Source organism: Elephas maximus, chromosome 4 (genome assembly GCF_024166365.1).
Source record: "Elephas maximus indicus isolate mEleMax1 chromosome 4, mEleMax1 primary haplotype, whole genome shotgun sequence".
NCBI lineage: Eukaryota > Metazoa > Chordata > Mammalia > Proboscidea > Elephantidae > Elephas > Elephas maximus.
The window spans coordinates 64,647,387-64,671,327 of record NC_064822.1 but is presented as its reverse complement, the minus strand read 5'-3'; the positions used below and the strand labels follow the sequence as shown (position 1 = coordinate 64,671,327).

Here is a 23,941-nt window from a genome sequence, read left to right as displayed (position 1 = left end):
GAGTTTGCTTCACCTCATTCTTTGTAAGTTTGTACATTTGAAAGTTGTCTGATGAACATCTTAATGAATTTAGTAACCCGATTTGACTTATATATCATTTTTAAAAAGTTTATCTGCCTTTTTTTTTTTAAACTTCAAAAAAACACTTTTTTTATTGTGCGATGACAGTGAGACAGAACCCCCAAAGTGCTGTATTTTTTACCTGGCTTCCTCCCCTACAGTGTTTTTTTTGCAAAGTTGTGACCTTTGCTGGGCTCCCCATCCTCAGCTTTTCGTTTGAATTCTGGCTTTGCTTGGAGGTTATAGGTAAACCTCATTGTGACTGCAGAGTATGGTTAAGAATGTTGCTGGCGTAGCTTGTATGAAGTCTCTACCTGTAAACTCCTTTAAAGTAACCTGTCTGCCCACACTTGGTGAGCAGTCTTGGCAGTAGTAAGCACCAACTGACTCCATTTCATTGTACAACGAAATTAAGATGCCTCTTTTGTTCTCCTACCTCAGTCTCTCATTTATTGGCCAATATGGGTAAAGCCTAGTAACAACTGGGGTTTCCAGCTGGTAACAACAGGAGTCAGCATCATGCAGAGCCTGAGTGTGTGGGAGGCTGGAGTCTACATCCTGGCCCTCAAATCACGTTTTCTCCACTTTAGCACCTGCTGTTGTTGTTAGGCGCCATCAAGTCAATTCTAACTCACAGTGACACTATGTATAAAAGAACAAAATACTGCCCAGTCTTGCGCCATCCTCACAATCTTTATGCTTGAGCCCATTGTTGCAGCCACTGTGTCACTCCACCTCATTGAGGGTCTTCCTTTTTTTTTGCTGACGCTCTACTTTACCAAGCATAATGTCCTTCTCCAGGGACTAGCCCTTCCTGATAACATGTCCAAAGTATGTGAGACATAGTGTCATCATCCTTGCTTCTAAGGAGCATTCTGGTTTTACTTCATCCAAGACAGATTTGTTTGTTCTTCTGGTAGTCCATGGTATATTCAATATTCTTCGCCAACACCATAATTCAAAGGCGTCAATTCTTCTTCAGTCTTCCTTATTCATCATCCAGATTTTGCATACATATGAGGTGACTGAAAACATCATGGCTTGAATGAGGTGTACATCATCTTCAAGGTGACATCTTTGCTTTTCAACACTTTAAAGAGGTCTTTTGCAGCCAATTTGCCCAGTGAAATGCGTCTTTTGATTTCTTGACTGCCGCTTCCATGACTGTTGATTGTGGGTCCAAGTAAAATGAAATCCTTGACAGCTTCACTCTTTTCCCCATTTATCATGATATTGCTTTTTGGTCCAGTTGTGATGATTTTTGTTTTCTTTATGTTGAGGTGTAATCCATACTGGAGGCTGTGGTCTTTGATCTTCATCAGTAAGTGCTTCAAGTCCTCTTCACTTTCAGCAAGCAAGGTTGTGTTGTCTCCATAACGCAGATTGTTAATGAGACTTTCTCCGATCCTGATGCCCCGTTCTTCTTCATACAGTCCAGCTCCTCATATTATTCGCTCAGCATACAGGTATGGTGAAAGGATACAACCCTGACACACACCTTTCATGACTTTAAACCACACAGTATCCCCTTGTTCTGTTTGAATGACTGCCTCTTGGTCTATGTACAAGTTCCTCATAAGCACAATTAAGTGTTCTGGAATTTCCATTTTTTAAAATGTTATCCATAATTTGTTATGATCCACACAGTTGAAAGCCTTTGTATAGTCACCAAAACATGGGTAAACATCTTTCTGGTATTCTGTTCTTTCAGCCAGGATCCATCTGACATCAGCAATGCTATCCTTGGTTTCACATCCCCTTCTGAATCCAGTCTGAATTTCTGGCAGTTCCCTGTCAATATACTGCTGCAGCTGTTTTTGAATGATCTTCAGCTAAATCTTACTTGGGTGTGATATTAATGATATTATTCGATAATTTCCACATTCAGTTGGATCACCTTTCTCAGGAACAGGCAAAAATACTGATCTCTTCCAGTCATTTGGCCAAGTAACTGTCTTCCAAATTTCTTGGCATAGACGAGTGAGCACTTCCAGTGCTGCATCTGTTTGTTGATATATCTCAGTTGGTGTCCTGTCAATTCCTGCAGCCTTGTTTTTCACCAATGCTTTCAGTACAGCTTGGACTTCTTCTTTCAGTACCATACGTTCCTGATCATATGCTACCTCCAGAAATGGTTGAATGTTGACCAATTCTTTTCGGTATAGTGACTCCATGTATTCCTTCCATCTTCTTTTGATGCTTCCTGCTTCATTTAATATTTTCCCTGTAGAATCCTTCAGCATTGTATCTCAAGGCTTGAATTTTTTGTTTAGTTCTTTCAGCTTGAGACATGCGGAGCGTGTCCTTCCCTTTTGGTTTTCTATCTCCAGGTCTTTTCACGTGTCCTTATAATATTTCACTTTGTCTTCTGGAGCCACCCTTTGAAATTTTCTGTTCAGCTTTTTTACTTCATCTTTTCTTCCTTTGGCTTCAGCTACTGGATGTTCAAGAGCAAGTTTCAGAGTCTCTTCTTACATCCATTTTGGTCTTTTTTTTTTTTTCTTTCCTGTCTTTTTAATGACTTCTTGCTTTCTTCATTTAAGATGTCCTTGGTGTCATCCCACAACTCATCTGGTCTTCGGTATCATTAGTGTTCAACACATCAAATCTGTTTTTGAGATGGTCTCTAAATTCAGGTGGGATATACTCAAGGTCATACTTTGGCTTTCATGGACTTGTTCTAATTTTCTTCAGTTTCGACTTGAACTTGCATATAAGCAATTGATGATCTATTCTGCAGTCGGCCCCTGGCCTTGTTCTGACTGATGATGTGGAGCTTTTCCATTGTCATTTTCCACAGATTTAGTCGATTTGATTCCTGTGTATTCCATCTGGCGAGGTCTACGTGTACGGTCACTGTTTATGTTGGTGAAAAAAGGTATTTGCAATGAAGAAGTTGTTGGCCTTGCAAAATTCTATCATGAGATCTCTGGCATCATTTCTATCACCAAGGCCGTATTTTCCAACTACCAACACTTCCTTCTTTCCAACTTTTGCATTCTAATCACCAGTAATTATCAATGCATCCTGATTGCATTTCTATCAATTTTAGACTGCAGAAGTTGATAAAAATCTTCCGTTTCTTCATCTTTGACCTTAGTGGTTGGTTTGGAAATTTGAATAATAGTCATATTAACTGGTCTTCCTTGTAGGTGTGTGGATATTTTCCTATCACTGATAGCATTGTACTTCAGGATAGGTCTTGAAATGTTCTTTTTGAAGATGAATGCAATGTCATTCCTTTTCAATTTGTCATTCCAGGCATAGTAGATAATATGATTGTCCAATTCAAAATGGCCAATGCCAGTCCATTTCAGCTCACTAATGCCCAGGATATTGATCTTTATTTGTTCCGTTTCATTTTTGACAATTTTCAATCTTCCTAGATTCATACTTAGTACATTCCACATTTCGATTATTAACAGATATATGCAGCTGTTTCGTCTCATTTTGAGTCATGCCATATCAGCAAATGTAGGTCCTGAAAGCTTGACTCCATCCACGTCATTAAGGTCGACTCTACTTTGAGGAAGCAGTTCTTCCCTAGTCATCTTTAGAGTGCCTTCCAACCTGGGGGGGTCTCATCTTCCAGCACTATATCAGACAATGTTCTGCTGTTACTCATATGGTTTTCACTTGCTAATTCTTTTCAGAAATAGACCACCGGGTCCTCCTTCCTAGTCTATCTTAGTCTGGAAACTCAGCTAAAACCTGTCGGCCATGGGTGACCCTGTTGGCATTTGAATGTTGGTGGCATAACTTCCAGCATTGGCAGGAACACACAAGCTCCCACAATATGACAAACTGACAGACACATAGGGGTTTAGCATCTAGTGGTTCCTTTATCTGTTTGCTGGGTGATGCAAATGGTTAACATGCTCAGCTGCTGACCAAAAGGCCCAGAAGCACCACAGAAGAAAGACCTGGTGATCTCCTTCTGAAAAATCACCCACTGAAAACCCTACAGAGCATAGTTCTACTCTGACACACATGGGGTCACCAGAGTCTCAGAAGACTCGATGGTAACTGATAGGTTGTCAGTTGCCTTGTTTATCCAGTGACAACACTCTGGCTCTCTTCACAGTTACCAGAGACAAGGGAAGGTATGCTGATATTTTCTTCATTGGAGACATGATCTTCTGAAATTACTGCTTAATTTTAGGTTGACTTTTCCCTCAAATTTCTTATGAAACAACTTCCTCAGAAAGTGGCCCTTTTTCAAAAATTCTGGGTGAAGCAAAATGAATAAATTCTTTAGAAACTGGTAATTTTTAAAAATTATTTGTGGAGAGTGAGATTTCATTTTTGAGACCCAGGGATGAATTTTCACCCAACCACAACTGTGACTAAGGCCTCAGGTTCAAATAACAGAACCGGCAGTGCAGAGGAAGGCTTTAAGGTAGGGTTTTGCACGTGGCTTCCACAAGAGGGCGACTTCTTCCTTCTTATTCAGCACAGTCATGTTTGACTTTTTTCTGTAAATTATGTCTTTTCTTTCACACTTTATTAATTTCCTACTTTTGAGTCACTCTTTTAAAAAAAAAAAAAGGTCATTTTTCTAAGTTAAAAAAACTCTGACAAGGGCCATGTAGCATTTTTTTTTTTTTTAATGCTTCATTGATGGAAACCCTGGTGGCTAGTGGATAAGTGCTATGGCTGCTAACCAAAGGTCGGCAGTTTAAATCCGCCAGGTGCTCCTTGGAAACTCTATGGGGCAGTTCTACTCTGTCCTATAGGGTCGCTTTGAGTCAGAATCGACTCGACGGCACTGGGTTTGGTTTTTTGGTTTGTTATGCATCATTGATATTCATGTACATACGGGTTTTTTTTTGAAGAATAATGATAAAAGCAGTAATTTTGATGATATTCATAAACAGCTATTGTCTCAAAATGTTAGGAACCACTGCATTAGGAGCTGTCAACTGCTGAATGCCAAAGTCAGAGATGCAGGTTCTTTTTGAGAATGACAATAAGTCACACAAATGGCCTGACACTGAAGGAGGAGAGAAGGAAACTAAATAAATGAGTTAAAAGCATAGTACGGTGAGGTTTCACCCACTCCCAACTTATCAACATGCTAGGTTCCAAAGACCAGGTCATTATGTGAAAATCAGCATTAATGCAAAATGAAGGAGGACTACATTACATCACAAAATGGAGGATGATTAAATCATTACATAACTGCCAAATTACATCATTACTTAACTGCAAAATTACATCATTACCTAACTGTCAAATTACATCATTACATAACTGCTAAACCACCGAGAATCATGGCTTAGCCAAGTTGGTTGCAAAATCTTAGCTATCACAGCCAATACTGTCACTTCACACCTTGTTATTCGACTGCCAGGCAAACACTGTTAATGTACAAAATAGTTGTCCAGTAGATTTTTTTACTATTGTCATAAATGAGAAATGTTGGATAACAAGGTAGTCGATAAGCGAGGAGTAGGTGTATTTATTTGGCAGGAATTGGTCAAAAGCATATGTGTACAGTATAATTCCTGATTTTCAAAATGAAAATGCTGAAGAGTAAAGTATGTTCATCAATAAAGAGGGCTTACTTTTTCTGTTCTTTACAGTTTAAAAACTGTTTACAAATGCTTTTTCACAGCAACTTAGTGAGACTGGAACAGGCAACATTTTACAGATGAGGAAATTTTGTTTCAGAGAAGTTAAGGGATTTATTTACCCCAGCTGTCTGTTTATCATTATGGGGACTATGTTTGGTACATTTAAGGAAACTTTTTATAAAAAATGGATTACATTAGGAGGATTCCTGCTTCAGTTCCTGCAAACTGTTGGGCTTTTGTTGTTGTTGTTGCTATTAGGTGCTGTCAAGTGGGCTCCAACGCATATCAATCCTATGTACAACAGAATGAAACACGATCTGGTCCTGAGCCATCTTCACAATCATTGTTATGCTTGAGTCCATTGTTCCTGCACTGTGTCAGTCCACCACGTTGAGGGTCTTCCTCTTTTATGCTGACCTTCTACTTTACCAAGCATGAAGTCTTTCTCCAGAGACTGATCCCTCCTGATAACATATCCAAAGTACATGAGATGAAATCTTGCCATCCTTGCTTCTAAGGAGCATTCTGTTTGTACTTCTTCGAAGACAAATTTGTTTGTTCTTCTGGAAGTCATGGTATATTCCATATTCTTCGCTAATACCATAATTCAAAGGCATCAATTCTTCGGTCTTCTTTATTCATTGTCCAGCTTTCACATGCATATGAGGCAATTGAAAATACCATGGCTTGGGTCAGGCACACCTTAGTCCTCAAAATGGGCTTTAGTTCCCACAAAAATACTTAAATTTAACACTGGACTCCCTGACTGGTTTGAATAGATGGGCTATTACCTTACCTGAGATTGTTATCCTAATAGTGGCTGTGCTTGAATGTTTTTTGGCTGATATGAAATTTAACCTTCTCCTGCTTGTATCTCTACTAAATGACTGTGTACACATGCAAAGTTTATAGGTAGCTTCTAGCTGCTGTCAAGTTGACTCCGATTTATGATGACCGTATGTATATCAGAGTAGAACTGTGTTCCATAGGGTTTTCAATGGCTGATTTTTTGGGAGTAGATTGCCAGGCACTTTCTTCTGAGGTCTTACAATCTTTTGGTTAGTAGCTAAGAATGTTAACTGTCCGCACCCAGGAATTCCTTGTAGATAGCTATGGTTGTTGTGTGCTGTCCAGTCAATTCTGGCTCATGGCAATTCTACACGACAGGGTAGAACTGCCCTGCAGGGTTTCCTAGGCTATAATCTTTGGGGAGCATATTTTCAGGTCTTTTCTTCCGAGGAGCACTTGGTGACTTCAGACCCTGACCTTTTGGTTAGCAGCTGAGCGCTTAACCATTGCACCACCAGGGCTTTTTCATAAGTAGCTACTAGGAGTTCACTGCTGTTGGATAAGCTGGAGTAGTTTCCAGGTGACAAAAAGAGAAAAGTAGGTCTCGATGGACATCTATGAGAGTTGGCATAATGTAGTTCATAAAGAAAATGTTCTAATACTATTTTGGTGAGTAATGTTTAGGGTTTTAAAAGCTTGTGGATGATCATCTACACTACATCTATTGGTGCCATCGCATTCAGAGCAAAGGAAAATGAGAAAACCAAAGACACGAGGAAAATATTAGTCCAAAGGACAAATGGACTACATGAACCACAGCCTTCTGAGCCCAGAGCTAGACAGTGTCTGGCTACCACCTTTGACCACTCTGACAGGGATCACAATAGAGGGTTCCAGACAGAGCAGGAGAAAAATGCAGAACAAAATTCAAACTCACAAAAAAAAGACCAGACTTATTGGCCTGACAGAGACTGGAAGAACCCCGGAGATAATAGCTCCTGGACACCCTGCTAACTCAGAACTGAAGCCACCCCTGACGTCCACCTTTCAGCCCAAAATTAGACAGACCAATAAAACAATAACACACATGAAGAATGTGCTTCTTAGTTCAATCAAGTATGTGAGCCCAAATGGGCAACACCTGAAAAAAGCAAAAGCAAGAAGGCAGGAAGGGACATGAAAAACAGACTGATGGCTGTACTTCTAAGATAGATTTGTTCCTTCTTCTGGCAGTCTACGGTAATCTGAGAAGCTGGACTGTATGAAAAAGAAGAGGACATCAGGATTGGAGGAAGAATCATTAACAACCTGCATTACGCAGATGACACAACCTTACTTGCTAAAAGTAAAGAGGACTTGAAGCACTTACTGATGAAGATCAAAGACCACAGCCTTCAGTATGGATTATGCCTCAACATAAAGAAAACAAAAATCCTCACAACTGAACCAATAAGCAGAATCATGATAAATGGAGAAAAGATTGAAGTTGTCAAGGACTTCATTTTACCTGGATCCACAAGCAATACCCATGGAAACAGCAGTCAAGAAATCAAGTGACACATTAGAGTGGGCAAATCTACTGCAAAAGACCTCTTTAAAGTGCTGGAAAGCACAGATTTCACTTTAAGGACTAAGGTGCACCTGACCCAAGTCATGGTGTTTTCAATCACCTCACATGCTTGGGAAAGCTGGCCAATGAATAAGGAAGACTGAAGAAGAATTGATGCCTTTGAATTATGGTATTGGTGAAGAACTTTCACCTAAATCACAACAAAATTAAAAAAAAAAAAGAGAGAGACAGAGAAAATAGCTTAAGCTAAAACTCAGGTGTTCAGGTGTGAGGCAGGGTATGACTAGTACACAAAATCCAATAAGCACATCGAATGTTTTCATATACATGCCTACTACACGTGGTAGGCAACACAAGGAATAAACAGTTATGAATAAAGCACTATAGCCACATGCCAGAGATTTAGAACCTATGAGGTTTGAAAATACACTGCTATGAAGAGAAGTCATTGAATAGCAAGTGCCTTAGGAGACATACAAAAAGAGAAAGATTAAAGTCATTTGGTTTTTGAAGAGTGAGAAGAAGGATTTAACACGTTTTTGAGCATCTGCTAATAAAATAATACTGTGAGATCGATATTATTGAGAGAATTTTTAATGCCTGTGAGACTTTTGGCACAACTTTGTGCTCAGCTGATAAACAAAGTCTTACGATGCAATGCTTCTTGACTGCACATTTAAAAATTACCATATATTCACACAAATAATGTACGCCTCCTACGTTTGTTCGCCAACTACCTCCCATGAAGTATTTTCGCAAATGCGCTATGCTAATTTTTTTTTACAGCAACAAGTAAAAAATGATTGGCAGAGTAGTGCTTCTGAAAATACCTCGTAGGGGGAGGGAGTGGAGTAGCTGGCAAACGAATACAGAAGGCGTGAGTTTTTTGCATAAACATAAGGTACGTTGGCTACACATTTAAAAATTAATTTATCTTTAAAACTTTGAACAGCAATTACAAATTACGAGCGATTTTGAAGATTTCACAAACTTTCAGCAGCAGACACAAATACAATGATTACAAAAATTGATGCTACATTTAAAGGTATTCTAAGTATCAATGCCATAAGCTTAATTAATTTTTTCAAAACATATGTACTTGTTTTTCTACCTGTCTAATGAATATGCACCAAATCATTGAGTCGATTCCAACTCATAGCGACCCTATAGGACAGAGTAGAACTGCCCCATAGAGTTCACAAGGAGCGCCCAGTGGATTTGAACGGCTAACCTTTTGGTTAGCAGCTGTAGCACTTGACCACTGTACCACCAGGGTTTCCAATATATATTTAGGTAACCATATTGGCCTGCTTGCTGTTCCTGAAAATTCCAGACAAGCTTCTGCCTTAGGGGTTTTGCACTGGGCTGTTCTCCATACCTAGAATGCTCTCCTCTCTGAAATCCACATGGCTCTCACCCTCTTTAAGTGCCTGCTTGAATGTCACCTTCTCAGTGAGGCTTACCCAGACTCATCTGTCTATAGTTGTATCTGTCCCACACCCAGTACGCCCAATCCCATTTGCCCTGCTGTAATTTTTTTTCCATTGCACTCACCACTTTTTAAAATACTATGCCATTTGCCACAAATTGCTTTGTCCCATCCTCCTAGAATTTAAGTTCTACAAGGGCAGTGATTTTTGCCTATGTTGTCCCATATGGAGGAGACCTGATGGCACTGTGATTAAAGAGTTCAGCTGCTAACCAAAAGGTTGGCTGTTCAAATATACCAGCCGCTCCTTGGAAACCATGTAGGGGCAGTTCTACTCTGTTCTGAAGAGTCGCTATGAGTCAGAATCAACTCGACGGCAATGGGTTTGGTTTGGTTTTTGGATGTAGCACTATGTCACACAAGAGCCTAGACCCAAACCAATTCCCTTGCCATCAATAGCGACCCTATGTGACAAAGTAGAACTGCCCCATTGGGTTTCCAAGGAGCGGCTGGTGGATTTGAACAGTCGATCTTTTGAATAGCAGACGAACTCTTAACCACTGTACCACCAGGGCTCCTCACAAGGGTCTAGAGCTGTGCTACTCAATAGTGTAACCACTAGTCACTTGTGACTATTTAAATTAACTAAAATTAAACAAAATTGGAAAAATTCATTTTCATTTTCTTAGTCTCCACTAACCATATTTCAAGTGCTCAATAGTCACATGTGCCTGGTGGTTACTGTATTGGTCTATTATCATGAAAAGTCCTAATGGATAGTGCTGGCCTAAGTATTGACTGTAGGAGATCAATAAATATTTGTTCAATAAAAGAATGCTGAATGGCTAAATGTAAAAGTCAGCATTTGACAGAGCTGAGGCCAAAGTAAAATATCATCTCATAGAATGAGTATTTGGTATACAAGAATAAATAAACTTTTTTAATAAATTATTTTATTTTTATTGTTGTTGAGAACACACACAGTAGAACATACACCAATTCAACAATTTCTACCTGCGTAATTCAGTGACATTGATTACATTCTTCAAGTTGTGCAACCATTCTCACCCTCTTTTTCCAGCTGTTCCTCCCCCAGTAGCATAAACACACTGCCCCCTTAACTTCCTATCAAATCTTTCAAGTTGCTGCTGTCCATTTGATCTCATATAGATAGATCTTAAGAGAGCACAGTGTTCAGACAGACATTCTTTACTAGTTTTGTGAAACTTTTGTTTGGTTTTTAGAAGACTTCAGGGGATATTTTTGGTTTAAAGTTTAAAGATTATCTCAGGGCAGTAGTTTCCGAGGTTCATCTAGCCTCCATGGTTCCAGAAAATCTGGATTCTATGAGAATTTGAAATTCTGTTCTGCATTCTTCCCCTTTTTATCAGGATTCATCTATAGACTCCTTGACTAAAATGTTCAGCAGTGGTAGCCAGGCACCATCCAATTCTGGTCTCATGGCAAAGGGACAGTTGTTCATGAAGGTAATTAGCCATATGTTCCATTTCTTCCACCTATTCCCGACTCTTCTTCTCCCTGTGTTGCTCCAGGTGAATACAGACCAAATGTATATTGTAACAATTTTATTAGTTACAGATTTTTTAATAGTTAAATGAGAAGAGTTTAACCATACACTACAGGAATAATTCTGTAACAATCAACTTCTGGATTGCAAGAAATACTTTCAAAGAAGTTTATGGAGAAGAAACATATCTATTGGATACCTCATTTTTCTTTAACTATTTAAAATAATTCTATTGATCCTTGATTATTTCTGGACTTGATGATTTATAATGATTCTTATTGTATGTTGTTAGGTGCCTTCGGGTCTATTTTGGCTTATAGCGATCCCCTGTGACAGAGCAGAACTGCCCCATACAATTTTCTAGGCTGTATTCTTTTTTTTTTTTTTAATTTTTACTTTGCTTTAAGTGAAAGTTTAAAAATCAAGTCAATTTCTCATATAAAAATTTATATACCCCACCTTACTAATACTCCTAATTGCTCTCCCCCTAATGAAACAGTCAGCTCCTTCCCTCAACTCTCTTTTTTCATGTCCATTCCACCAGCTTCCGACCCTCTCTGCCCTTTCATCTCCCCTCCAGATAGGAGATGCCAACAGTCTCAAGTGTCTGCTTGATCCAAGAAGCTTATCCTTCACCACCATCTTTTTCTATCCCATTGTCCAGTCCAATCCCTGTCTGAAGAGTTGGCTTTGGGAATGGTTCCTGTCTTGGGCTAACAGAAGGTCTGAGGATCATGACCACTGGGGTCCTTCTACTCTCAGTCAGACCGTTAAGTCTGGACTTTTTACAAAAATTTGGGGTCTGCATCCACTGCTCTCCTGCTCCCTCAGGTGTTCTCTGTTGTGTTTCCTGTCAGGGCAGTCATTGGTTGTAGCCAGACACCATCTAGTTCTTCTGGTCTCAGACTGGTTTATGTGAACCCTTCTGTCTCTTGGGCTCATAATTACCTTGTGTCCTTGGTGTTCTTCATTCTCCTTTGCTCCAGGTAGGTTGAGACCAATTGATGCATCTCAGATGGCCTCTTGTTAGCGTTTAAGACCCCAGGCTAGGCTGTATTCTTTACAGAAGCAGATTGCCAGGTCTTTCTCCTACAGAGCCTAGACATTTCTTCTTTATAAAGATATGAAAAATTTTCAGAATGAGATTTTTTTTTTTTTAAAGAAACCTATCGTAAGTGAAATTTATTAGTTTTTTAGTCTAACAAATAATTCAACAGATAATAATAGGGACATGATGTAATCTAATATCTACCTTTCTACCTTGTATTATTTAAAATTTAAAAACACCTGCGAAAAGGAGATTATGCTTTATTTGGTTACTACAGTCTCTCTTAATATTTATATTCACTGTTATTCCATTTCCTTATTTACATATTTGAAAGTCTTAATAATTTTTAATACGAAATTAACAGTTCTTACAATCATTGTTATTTATAAATGCAATTTATTCTGGAAAATGTTAATATGCACCTTTACCCTAACTGACTGATGGAATTTCAACACATAAACACACAAAGTGATTTTCACCAAAAATGACATTTAAAATATTTATGCATTTTTGAAATTGAATATTCATGTATGAAAATAAATTTGCATATGTTGTACTTATATTACTAATGCTGTTACACTTATGTGGTCACATGATTAGTGATCTTACAAGTTCGGTGCTGTTAGAAAGATGTTTAAGTCAATATTCAGCTATTTGATATTCCATAGGCTAAAGCCAAGTAGTAGATCTTGGCTGCATAGCTAAGCTGAAGCAGAACTTCAGTGCTTTCATAGTGGGTATTGCAATTTTTTTTTTTTATTGCAATGCATATTTTGGTATCTTTCTACATTTCAGTTACATTGTTTTGACTCCTTCTCAAAATTGCAATCATTTTATTACACCTAGTCAAGGTTAAAATACCTGTCTGTCAACCAACTGATTTTTGGAGATGAGATTAGTCTGATATTTTCATTTTTAAATTTGGAACATCAGTTTCTTTCAGTCTGTACTTTTCATGTAGGGTTTAATTTTTTTGCAACCAGATATTCCTTCCAGGAATATTATACTTCTAACATCTTTCTTGGGTAGTGTTACATAACTCATTGACTTCATTTGTTATCCTTATTACAGAACCATGTGTTTCTTATTTTCTCATAATCTATAAGACTGTGTTGGAGTTTTGTCTTCTAGAATAGAAATGAGTCTATGTTTCTAAATCTCATTCTTAATATATATGACTAGTTCATCCTTTAGCTGCATATTATTTAACTGTTTTTCTACTCACTTACTGCTTGTAAACCATTAGATTCTAATTACCTGGTTACTGAGTGTAATCACCAATGCTTATTAGTTCTTTCTACTGTTGGTACAGAGTTTATTTTCCTCTCAGAATTGCTTGCCTTATCATTTCAGGTGTGGTTATTTAAGTGCAGAAAGGAAACAAGTAAATACCTATGTTTGGAAATAGATACATCCTTTAAAATATATACATATTTCATCGTGTTTTCAGTGAAGGTCTACACCGCAGTTTAGGTTACCATTCAACAATTTCTGTACAAATTTTTCAGTGGCATTAGTTACATTCTTCACAAAATGTGAATATTCTCATCATGAAATACTCTTAATAGAAGAAACAAAACACATATATTGACATACATATTGTACCAATTCCTTTGTTTACTAAAACCAATTAAAGTAAACAAGGCCTATAACATTTATCTATATGTTATATTACAAATATGTTTACTTTTTGAGGATCATCGTGAATTCATGGATTTCTACAGATTCAAGCAGTTCTACTTAACCATAATAATAAAAATAGTGATAAATTATTTTTGATAGTCAAATTGCTTAAAGTTGGCCTTGGAACCATTTCAAGTTGATCACTTTCCCTTAAGTACATTTCACCTGTGATAAAGATTATATCTGTATCACAAATTGTCACTTTGGCTTTTTTTTTTTCCTTAACAAACCTGTCTCATCTAGGGAGACCTCGCAGTTTAATCAACAGCTTTTGCTCGTTGTTTATGTTGTCTTTTGCAATCTTAATTACAGCTTGGGCACAACTTCTCATTCAGGTCAGAGGAGTTTCTAGGGCAGAGTTTATCTCAAGCATATAACTGCCTTTGAAAATCTAATATCACGGAAGACAAAGATGAGAATATGTTTATTAACTTTCTACTAGGCATAATATTTATTTCTTTTAGGGCATGCAGTAAGTTGCTAAATTTTTTATTTGAATGAATAAAAATGTAGTGAGAAATTCCATACAGCTTACTTATCAAGTGATCTCAACAAACTTATGGAAGTCACTGCTAACTGTTTTTTGGGTGTCGCTTTCTCAATTTCCTTTAGTTTTTGCCCCATCTCTCAGAATGAATTAAAGGAAACCCCAGTCTTTGGACGGACTTCTTCTTTTGAGTTAACTATTTTGTACTGGCCACTTTCTAAACCCACTAAGTTTTTCTGAGTATATTCTCTGCATCCATAGGATACAGGAAGTATATTTTGGGGAAAAATATAAAATCCTCATAGTTCTCTCAACCACTAGACAGCAAGGATATTAATACACAATGATGGTAGAAGAACCTCAAAGTAAACGTGAGTATGTTCTTTCTTTTCATTTTCAAAAAAGCTGATGGAGTTATGACCAAGATTTAAAAATATGAACTCATGGTAGTTGTAAAGATTGAAGACGATGATGGGGAGGAGGAGGTGACGGAAGGAAATGAGGGCAACTTCAGTGAGGAGGAAGGCAACAGATAGACTCAAATAAGATAAGTAACAGAAACTTCTTTACAAAACATAGATTGAACCAGAAGAGGAGATGAAATATATAAAAGAGAAATAATCTGGAAAGAGAGAATAGTTTGGGAAGATTCTTTTGAAGGGAAGAGAAAGAAGAAAGGTATAGAAAACACACTCAGACTCATGGTATATCCACAGCTCTGACTTTGTTTCATTTCATGCATTTCTTAAGTGATCCAAAAGGATTTATACTGAGAGAACTTGGAAAAAAACTTTTGAGAAATATGTAGAACTGATGTAGAAATACATTTAAAATCAAAAAAGATTCTCTTCTTCTCACTACTTCCTCAGGGCAAACTTCAATGGGACACCCTACAATGGTTCTGAAAAATACCTTTTTATGTAACAATATGTCTTAAAGAATTTTTTTATGTCAGTACATATGATATACATGATTATCTTCATGATTATTTTCATTGCTATATAGAATTTCATTGTATGAATTTACATAATTTAAACTTCCTACCATTGGTAAGACACATGTAAGTTTCAGATTCCAGTGTTTGTTTGCTTTAGGGATTTCCACAGGCACTGCAACGAATATCCTTTTACATAGTTAAGTTCATTTATTTCTATTGGGCTGATCTCTAGATTTGAAATTGTCATGGCAAATGTAGTGCATTTAAAAATTGATAAATGCTGCTAAATTTATTCTCCTAAAAAGCTGTTCTATTTATAGCCTCAGAAGTGGCATGTACTTACTTCCTTACCAACAATACTTATTTTCCCTCAGTCTTGCCAACACTGTGTTCTTTCAATGTACAGGAAAAAAACTGATACGTGAAAAATCATACCACAATATTTTAGTTTACGTTTCCCTGACTGAGGAGCATACTTTTATTTGTTTAATGGTCATTCACATTTTTTTCAGTGAATTTCTTGTTCAAAGATTTGTTCAATTTTCCAATTGATTTTTAGAGTTCTTTATACATTCTGGATAGTAACATTGCAGCAATTTTTTTTTCCTTGGGTTATTTGTCGCTAAACCTTGTTTTGGTTTTTAACAAAGTTTCCATTTTTATGTAGCCTACTGATCCATTTTTATATCTTTGATCTTGCTTATAAAAGCCTTTTCTACTCCAAAATTTTAAAAAAAAATTGTTTTCAATTTTCCTTATTTATTTGCTTACCAATAAGTGCTAAAACTGATTTGTTCAGAGGAAATCTCTAAAATTTTCTCTAGGTCTTAAATATTTTAGATGCTTTCATATTTAGCTTGCTCCTTAGAAATGGTTTCCATAGCTCATGTGGCTGACAGAATAACGTTTTTATTTTTCTTTCTACTCTATGGAAGGATACCGACATCCCAAGCTAATTCCTTGGACCATTGCTGTTGTTTTCATCTCGCTTCTCAGCGCTTGTTTTATCACAAGTTGTTTGGGTAAGATATTCGCAAAAGTGAAGCTCTTCTAAAGTTATTTTAAGCCTTTTATCATTGTGATTTCCCCAACATATCACTTCAATGCCTTCAGGATCTTGGATTTAAAATTCAGAGCTATATACTTGACTTTCTATTCTTTGATGGTCCTACCTTGTCTCAGGGAGTGAAAGATGAAATTCAGACCATTTTCTGTACACGTAAAGGTTACCAAAAAAAACCATCGCTGTCAAACCGATAGAGACTGCTGTAGTAAACCACTCTCCATTTTGAACTGGGACTACAAAGGACTGCATCTTATGAGTAACAACTAATTAGCAAAAAAACAACTTTCAGATGGACTTCAGTTTAGCTTTGAAAAGAACGAGGTGGGAAGAGTGGTTCTTCCTGATATCAAGACCTAGTATAAATTTATTGTAATTAAAATAAGATAGTAAATGTGCAAGTATAGACAAATAAACCAGAGGAAAAGAATAGACAGCTTAGTTACAGATTCTGCATATATCAACTCTTTATATAAAACAGAAGTAGGTATTGCAGATCTAGGGGAAAATGACAGTTTTGTTCAATTTATGTTGCAGACACAATTGACTATTCATATTAAAAAAGATAAAATTGATCTCTTGTCTCATACCATCTATAAAAAACAATTCCAGGTGAATCATTGTCCAAAAAGTGAAAAATAAATCAATAACGCTTTTCAGAAGATAAATGGGTAATTGCTTCATGACCTAGAGACAGGACAGATTTTCTTAAACAAGTCACAAGATGCAGTAGTCAATAAGAAAAAAAAGATAAAATATACTACATTAAAATAAGAATTACTGTACAGTAAAAGATACCACTAAGAGAGTGAAAACAGAATGCTGTAGGAAAAGTTATTTGTAATACGTATAATTAGAAGCAAGGATGGAGAGACCACATCTCACATACTCTGGACAAGTTATCAGGAGGGATCAGTCCCTGGAGAAGGACATCATGCTGGGTAGAGGGTCAATGGAAAGGAGGAAGACCCTCGATGAGATGGACTGGCACAATGGCTGCAACAATGGGCTCAAGCATAACAATTGTGAGGATGGCACAAGACTGGGCAATGTTTTGTTCTGTTGTACGCAGGGTCGCTATGAGTCGGAACCAACTTGATGGCACCTAACAACAACAAAAACATATTAAATGATTGTTGTTGTTGAGTGCTATTGAGTGGATTTTGACTTATAGCAACAACATGTGATAGAGTAGAACTGCCCCATAGGGTATTCTTGGCTGTTATCTTTACAAAAGCAGATTACCAGATCTTTCTCCTGTTGAGTTGCTGCATGGGTTCAAAACACCAACCTTTCCATTAGAAGCGAAGTAACTAACCTTTGTGCCACTAAGGCTCCTTAATAAAGAATTAGTGCACAGAACATATAAAAGTCCTTTCCAATAAATAGGAAAAATACAGATAACACAATGGAAAAATAGGCAAAGTCTTGAATGGGGTCTATTTCAAAAGAGAAAATTAAAATAATAAACATAAAAAATCCTGAACCATATTAGTTATCAGAGAAATACAAATTCAACCAGGATGAGATACAATCCTAAACATACCAGGATGGCAAAAATGAAAAAGCCTGACACTACTAAATATCGACCATGCCTTGAAGTTACGAGACCTCTTGTGCATTGCTGCTCATGGGAGTGTAGAGTGGTACGACCACTTTGGAAAAGTTTGCCACTATCATAGTTGATGGTATGTACACCCTATTGTCATCAGTTCCACTTTTAGGAGTATCATCTGCAGAAAAAAGCATGCTTATGTGCTCTAGAATGCATATTAAAAAATGCTCAAAGCAGCATAGTTCACAATAGCTAGACACTAGAAACAATGGAAATATCTATGGGAAGTAGAATAGACAAATATATTTTACTGTGTTAAGACAATAGATCACTTTATGACAATAACAAAGGACAAATAATAGCTGTATACAACGTAGGTACACTTTAGAAACAAGATGCAGAGCAGAAGTCAGACCCAAAAGAATATACACTGTATCATTCCATTTATATAAAGTTCAAAAGCAAGTAAATCTGAGCTATATGGTTTAGGGACATGTTGTTAAGTGGTGAAATTGTGAAACAAAGTACAGAAGTGATTATTTTAAAAGCCCTGAGGTGGTTACCTTCAAGGGGGAGAGACTGGGTTGTGTTTCCGATGTGGAGGCCACCTAGGGTATTGGCAATGTTCTATTTCTCCACCTGGGTACTTGTTATATGTACGTTCCTTTACAATAATTTGTAAACTATACGTTTATGTTTTTTGCACTTTTCTATGTTTAGTTATATTTCACTGAAAAGCTTTTAAAAAAATAAATAAATGCAAAAGGCTTATAAAACTTTGGAGAACTATTCCAGTGTTCACCAAAAATATCCACTCTAACACAAATCCTGTCATAAAAATATGCTTAAAAGCACATGCCCACTCCAGTGGTCTCACCCCATTTGGAGCAAGGGAGAATGAAGAAAACCAAAGACACCAGGGAAAGATTAGCCAAAAGTCTAATGGGCCACAACTACCACAGCCTCCACTAGACTGAGTCCAGCACAACTAGATGGTGCCCGGCTACCACCACCAATTGCTCTGACAGGGATCACACTAGAGGGTCCTGGAAAGAACTGGAGAAAAATGTAGAACAAAATTCTAACCCACAAAAAGACCAGACTTATGGTCTCACAGAAACTGGAAAAATCCCAAAAGTATGGCCCACAGACACCCTTTTAACTAAGTACTGAGGCCACTTTTAAAGTTCATGCTTCAGCCAAGGATTAGACAGGCCCATAAAACAAAGAGTAATACACGTAGCTCAACCATGTATGCAAGACTCAATGGGCACACCAGCCCAGGGGCAAGAACAAGAAGGCAGACGGGGACAGGGAAGCTGAACAAATGGAAATGGGAAACCCAAGGTCGAGAAGGGGAGAGTGTTAACACATCGCAGGGTTAGTAAACAATGCCACAAAATGATATGTGTATTAATTGTCTAATGAGAAACTAATTTGGGCTGTAAACCTTCACGTAAAGCACAATAAAAAAAAGCACATGGACATAAGGATTTAAACAACTACCGTTAAGAAGCACAAAATGGGATATATGGTAAGAAAAATATTAATTTTCCAACAGTTGCTTTCAATCAATTCACCAAGAGCTGGAACAAAGAAACTGGATGGGAAGAAAAGAAAATGTGAGGGTCTTAACTATTACGGCAGAGTCCCCAGTGGTACAAATGGTTATGGTGCTCAGCTACTAACTGAAAGTTTGGTGCTTCAAGTCCATCCAGAGGTACCTCAGAGCAAATGCCTGGAGATTTACTTCCAAAACATCAGCATTGAAAAACCCTATCAGCGTTGAAAAATCAGCACAATTCTACTCTGACTCCATGGGGTGGCCACGAGTCAGAGTCAACTCAATGACAAGTAGTAGTGGTAACTCTTGCGGTAAGAGAAGGCTTGGAGGGGTTAGCTCCCATTTCCTTAATTAAGTCGCTGTGTCTGGAAAGGAAACTGACTTGTTTTCTTTCTTGTCAGTGACTCATCGCAACTTTCTACGCTGTGAAAGAGGCACCAGAGGACTCAAGTACCATAGCAAGCTGACTTGCAACAAAGAAAGGTATAGATAGAAGAGAACATATGAGAATTTTTCTTATTTTTATTTCCATTCAAATTCATAATCTCATTTAAAGAACATCTGTAGTAAACTAGGACAGATTGAAATATCATAAAATGAGGATCTCACACAAAGGTGAACATTAATAAATTGAGATAGAATTATTTCCTGTGACGGTAATCAGTTGATTAACTCTAGAGTATATTTTAACACATTTTTTATATCGAAAATATATACTAATTTAATTCCATTTTCCCTTGATTTAGACATATCATAATGACAGTTTTCTCCTAGAATATGTAGCTTTGCTGAAGTGTCTTTATCTCTTTTAATATTCTGGCATTTGTAAAGTCGTATTTGAGAGAAGGGAGAAATGCTTGAGAGTTTTGGCAGGTTCTTTGCTCCCTTCAGATAAAATGCCTTGTAAAAGGCTTGGTTATGAAAACACTTAAAATATGAATCTAAATAGACGTAGGGGTGTTGAGTAATGATCATATCTTCTTAGAGAATACTTTGTAATTTTCTTATAGCCATCCTGTGATCCGGATGCTCCTGCTTAGGAGATATTCAGAATTTTAATTTTCAGGATTTGTGAGAGAACAAAATGCTTCTGATAATCCTGGTCTTATTCCCACAAGTGGTAAATTAGATATTGGGTAATAAAATGCTTACTCAATCTGTTACAAATGAAAAACTCTTGTAACTATTTTCCATTTCAATTTTCACCTGAGGGAGCACCTGGAATTGCTGTCCTGTTGATTGGAGAGCCTTCCAGTCCAACTGCTATATTATTCTTAACGACAAAAAGACCTGGGATGAGAGTGTGAAGAACTGTACAGGGATGGGGGCCAACCTGGTGACCATCAGCACAGAGGCTGAGCAGGTACATAGGGGATTCACATCAGCATCTCTCTGCTGGCATGAATCTCTTTTAGAGAAGGATTCTCTCTGCTTTGTTATGCCTCTGTGCCTTTGCTTAATCTATTCCATTTGTCTGGAAAGCCTTTTCTTCCTCTCTCTTTTTTTTTTAGCATGGCCAATGTTTCCTGGACTTTCAAAATTTGATTCCGGAGTTTCTTCTTCAGGAAAACTTCTCTACCACAGTGCCAGCATCTCTACTCCACCCTCCCTATTCTAAGTAAGAGTTACTTCTTTGGTGCTTCATGGCACTTGCTAGAGTGGACTGTAATTGTCTGTTCCCTACTCATTCATCTCTTCCATTGGTTTTTATGCTGAGAAGGGCTGGGGCCATGCTCACTCATCTTTGCATTTCCAGTGTTCTGTGCAGTGCCAGGCACAACGGATAGATACGTTTTGATAAATATTTGGTGAGTAAGTGAATAAACAAATGATTAATTAGGACTGAAATAGCATCTCAGGATGACGCATAGGAAAATAACTCAGATGTATGATTATAATTCTAAATAAGGAACTCTCTAAGGTAAATTCATTTAAAAAATCTAAAATTTATTACTTCATGCAATTTATTTTCATATATGTAGTATTACTCAGATTCTACTCTATTCTTGGTAGCAGGGTTTTCTGGAGAATTCTGTCTCCACAGTTTTTCAGCCTACAGGTTCATTGACTCGTTGAATAAAATGGAATTTAACAAAATATACAAGAAAACAAAGCAATTTAAAAAACAAAAGTTCCTAAAATTCCAATCCTAATAAGCATTGGGTTAAGAGATTTACAAGTATGATCTCCATTAATCCTCACAGTAACTCTATAAAACAGTGGAGTTGGCCTTTTTGGAGATGAGAAAACTGGGTTTGGTGATTAAAGCACCTACTAACATTACTTAACAAATGGCAGAGGCAGGATTTGGAAACACATCTGTCTGGTGCCACAGCTTTTGTTCATAATCAGTAATCTATTTGACCTTTTTCCTCTTTCTCCAATGTAACAGCCATCACTGCATAAGCGAAAATATAGTTATAAAATTTTATCTTTTTTATGCAGAACTTTATTATTCAGTCTTTGGATACACAGTTTTCCTATTTCCTGGGACTTACAAATCAGAACACAGAAGGCCAGTGGCAGTGGGTGGACAGGACGCCATTTAACCCACACTTGGTGTAAGTATATTGACTGGGCCTAGAAGGCTTTATAGGCAAAGGTGAGATGAAGGTAGCAAGCAGAATTTATTACAGGGAGGAGTATAAGGTGAGTATGCTTACTCAGAGTACGCCAATATATGTCAAATAACCTTTATATGCTATTCCCCAGTTAACAGAATAAACCTGTGGCTTCAGTGAACTTTCCCTCAGTATTCTTATTTGTCCAATGCCAATGAAAGAATTGATACCATGCGAGTTGTGTGAAAAAAAAAAAATTATCTTAGGCTTTACATTTGTGGAAAACAAAAAGAAATAAAAATTGTTTTTGAAACAGTTATAATCTGGTGATATTCTTCCTCTAGACCAACTCTATCTAAAATAAATTTTGTAAAACTGCAAGCCATACAACCCTGGTGGTGTAGTCCTTAAGAGCTATAGCTGCTAACCAAAATGTCAGCAGTTCAAATCCACCAGACACTCCTTAGAAACCCTATGGGGCAGTTCTACTCTGTCCTTTAGGGTCACTACGAGTCGGAATCAACTTGACAGCAACGGTTAAAAAAGTAGAAAGAAATAGGTGAAATTTATTTTAATAATATATTTTATTTAACCCACTATATCTAAATATTGTTAACATGTTATCAATATAAAAATTATTACTAATATTTTACATTCTTTTTTGTACTGTCTTTTGTATCAGTAATACAATGTACACTTCACAATTAAAGCATCTCAATACAGAGAAGTCACATTTCAAGTGATTAATAGCCACATGTGACTAGTGACTATTGTATTGAGCAGTGCAACTCTCAATTGTTCACCAGGGGGATTTTCTCTGCATTGTCACTCACGTATCATTTTACTTTTTCTTCTCTTTCCTTTTAGATTCTGGCATAAAGGTGAACCCCGCAACCATCAGGAAGAACACTGTGTTGTCATTGTTCAGGAGAAAGATAAATGGGGCTGGAATGGTTTTCCTTGTCAGTTTCAGACAAGTAGGATTCGTAAGAAACCTGGAAGAGTATTCAAGTAGAAACCTCTGAAGTGGCCCATGTGATGGGGACAGAAAAGAGGAACCCATTAGACTAGGGCAGGATGCGCATCCGCCACTGGAATAGAAAACACATGCTGGGTCATAAAGCATTTTTGGTCATGATGGCCTTATTTGTCTTTGCTCAATTCACTCAAAACACTGTGGTTTTGTGTGGTGTTTCAGTGGAAGAAGTCATCTTTTCTGTGGAAACCAGTTTTTATTATCTTTACTTTCTTGATAGAATTTCAAGGTATTTACTTCTCAGTTGGTATGCTTTGATTACATATTTAAGATAACGACTTAAATAATACAATTTCTTTGTCATTTCTCCCCTGCTCGGATTTTTAGCCCTTTAAAATTCAAAGGCAAGCTATTCCAACACCATTTTTAACCCAAATATCACAAGCCCTTTAAGGTTATTTTCAAGAAAAATTGTTATCGCTTGATGCTTTGATTTCTGACTTTTAAATAATATCAGCCATTAGTACTATTGACATTCCATGGGAAAATTTCTTCCAGAACAATAGTGTAGACTACTTCTGAATTATGGTGTTGCACAGGTAGAAAAAGAAAAGTCCATGTACGTTATAAAAGTTTACTTTTTTACCCTAAATGTCTTCTCAAAGCCACACAGGTTACCTTAACCAAACTTCTTCAGTTCTATCGCCGAGGGAACAAAATCCTAGAGAAGCCAAGGGTTCAACTTCACATTGCTAGTTCGTGACAGAACTAGGAAAGACTATGACCCAGATCTACCCTGCCATCAAGGTGAAATGCATTCCCTTTGGTATTTATTACACGAAATAACTGGGGTGACAGCTCTCTTTACCTGGCTAACAGGTAAAATTTCTTAAAAATTTGAAGTAGCATCATATTAGTGTTTTAATTTGAATCATATTTAAAGCCATTTATGTAAATTACCATTTTTTTTAGAGCTATGAATTTGTTGCTCAAATTAGCAAGGAAGGCATTGTTTTAAGAACTTGAAATTATGCTTTTGCGATATCTGTGGTATTTATTTTGCAGCAGTTTTATCCAATTTCAACAGAATATTGTTGTTTTTCTTAAATGTCTCA

At 37.1% G+C, this 23,941-nt stretch overlaps 1 protein-coding gene across 3 annotated transcripts; it reads left to right on the top strand.

The window, feature by feature from the left end:
* The first annotated feature begins 14,354 nt into the window (after positions 1-14,354).
* Positions 14,355-22,988, top strand: CLEC4D (C-type lectin domain family 4 member D). 3 transcript variants are annotated; one of them, XM_049882380.1, is made up of 7 exons: positions 14,355-14,545; positions 16,043-16,129; positions 19,287-19,600; positions 19,691-19,772; positions 20,505-20,652; positions 21,735-21,850; positions 22,718-22,988. In XM_049882380.1, exons 3-7 carry the CDS (start codon positions 19,543-19,545, stop codon positions 22,863-22,865), a joined length of 552 nt encoding a protein of 183 aa, XP_049738337.1. In that variant the 5' UTR covers positions 14,355-14,545; positions 16,043-16,129; positions 19,287-19,542; the 3' UTR covers positions 22,866-22,988. The 3 variants fall into 3 exon arrangements, with proteins under 3 accessions (XP_049738337.1, XP_049738336.1, XP_049738338.1); XM_049882381.1 differs by lacking the exon at positions 14,355-14,545 and adding an exon at positions 14,556-14,848; XM_049882379.1 differs by lacking the exon at positions 19,287-19,600 and having other exon boundaries at positions 14,355-14,541.
* Positions 22,989-23,941: the final 953 nt, after the last annotated feature.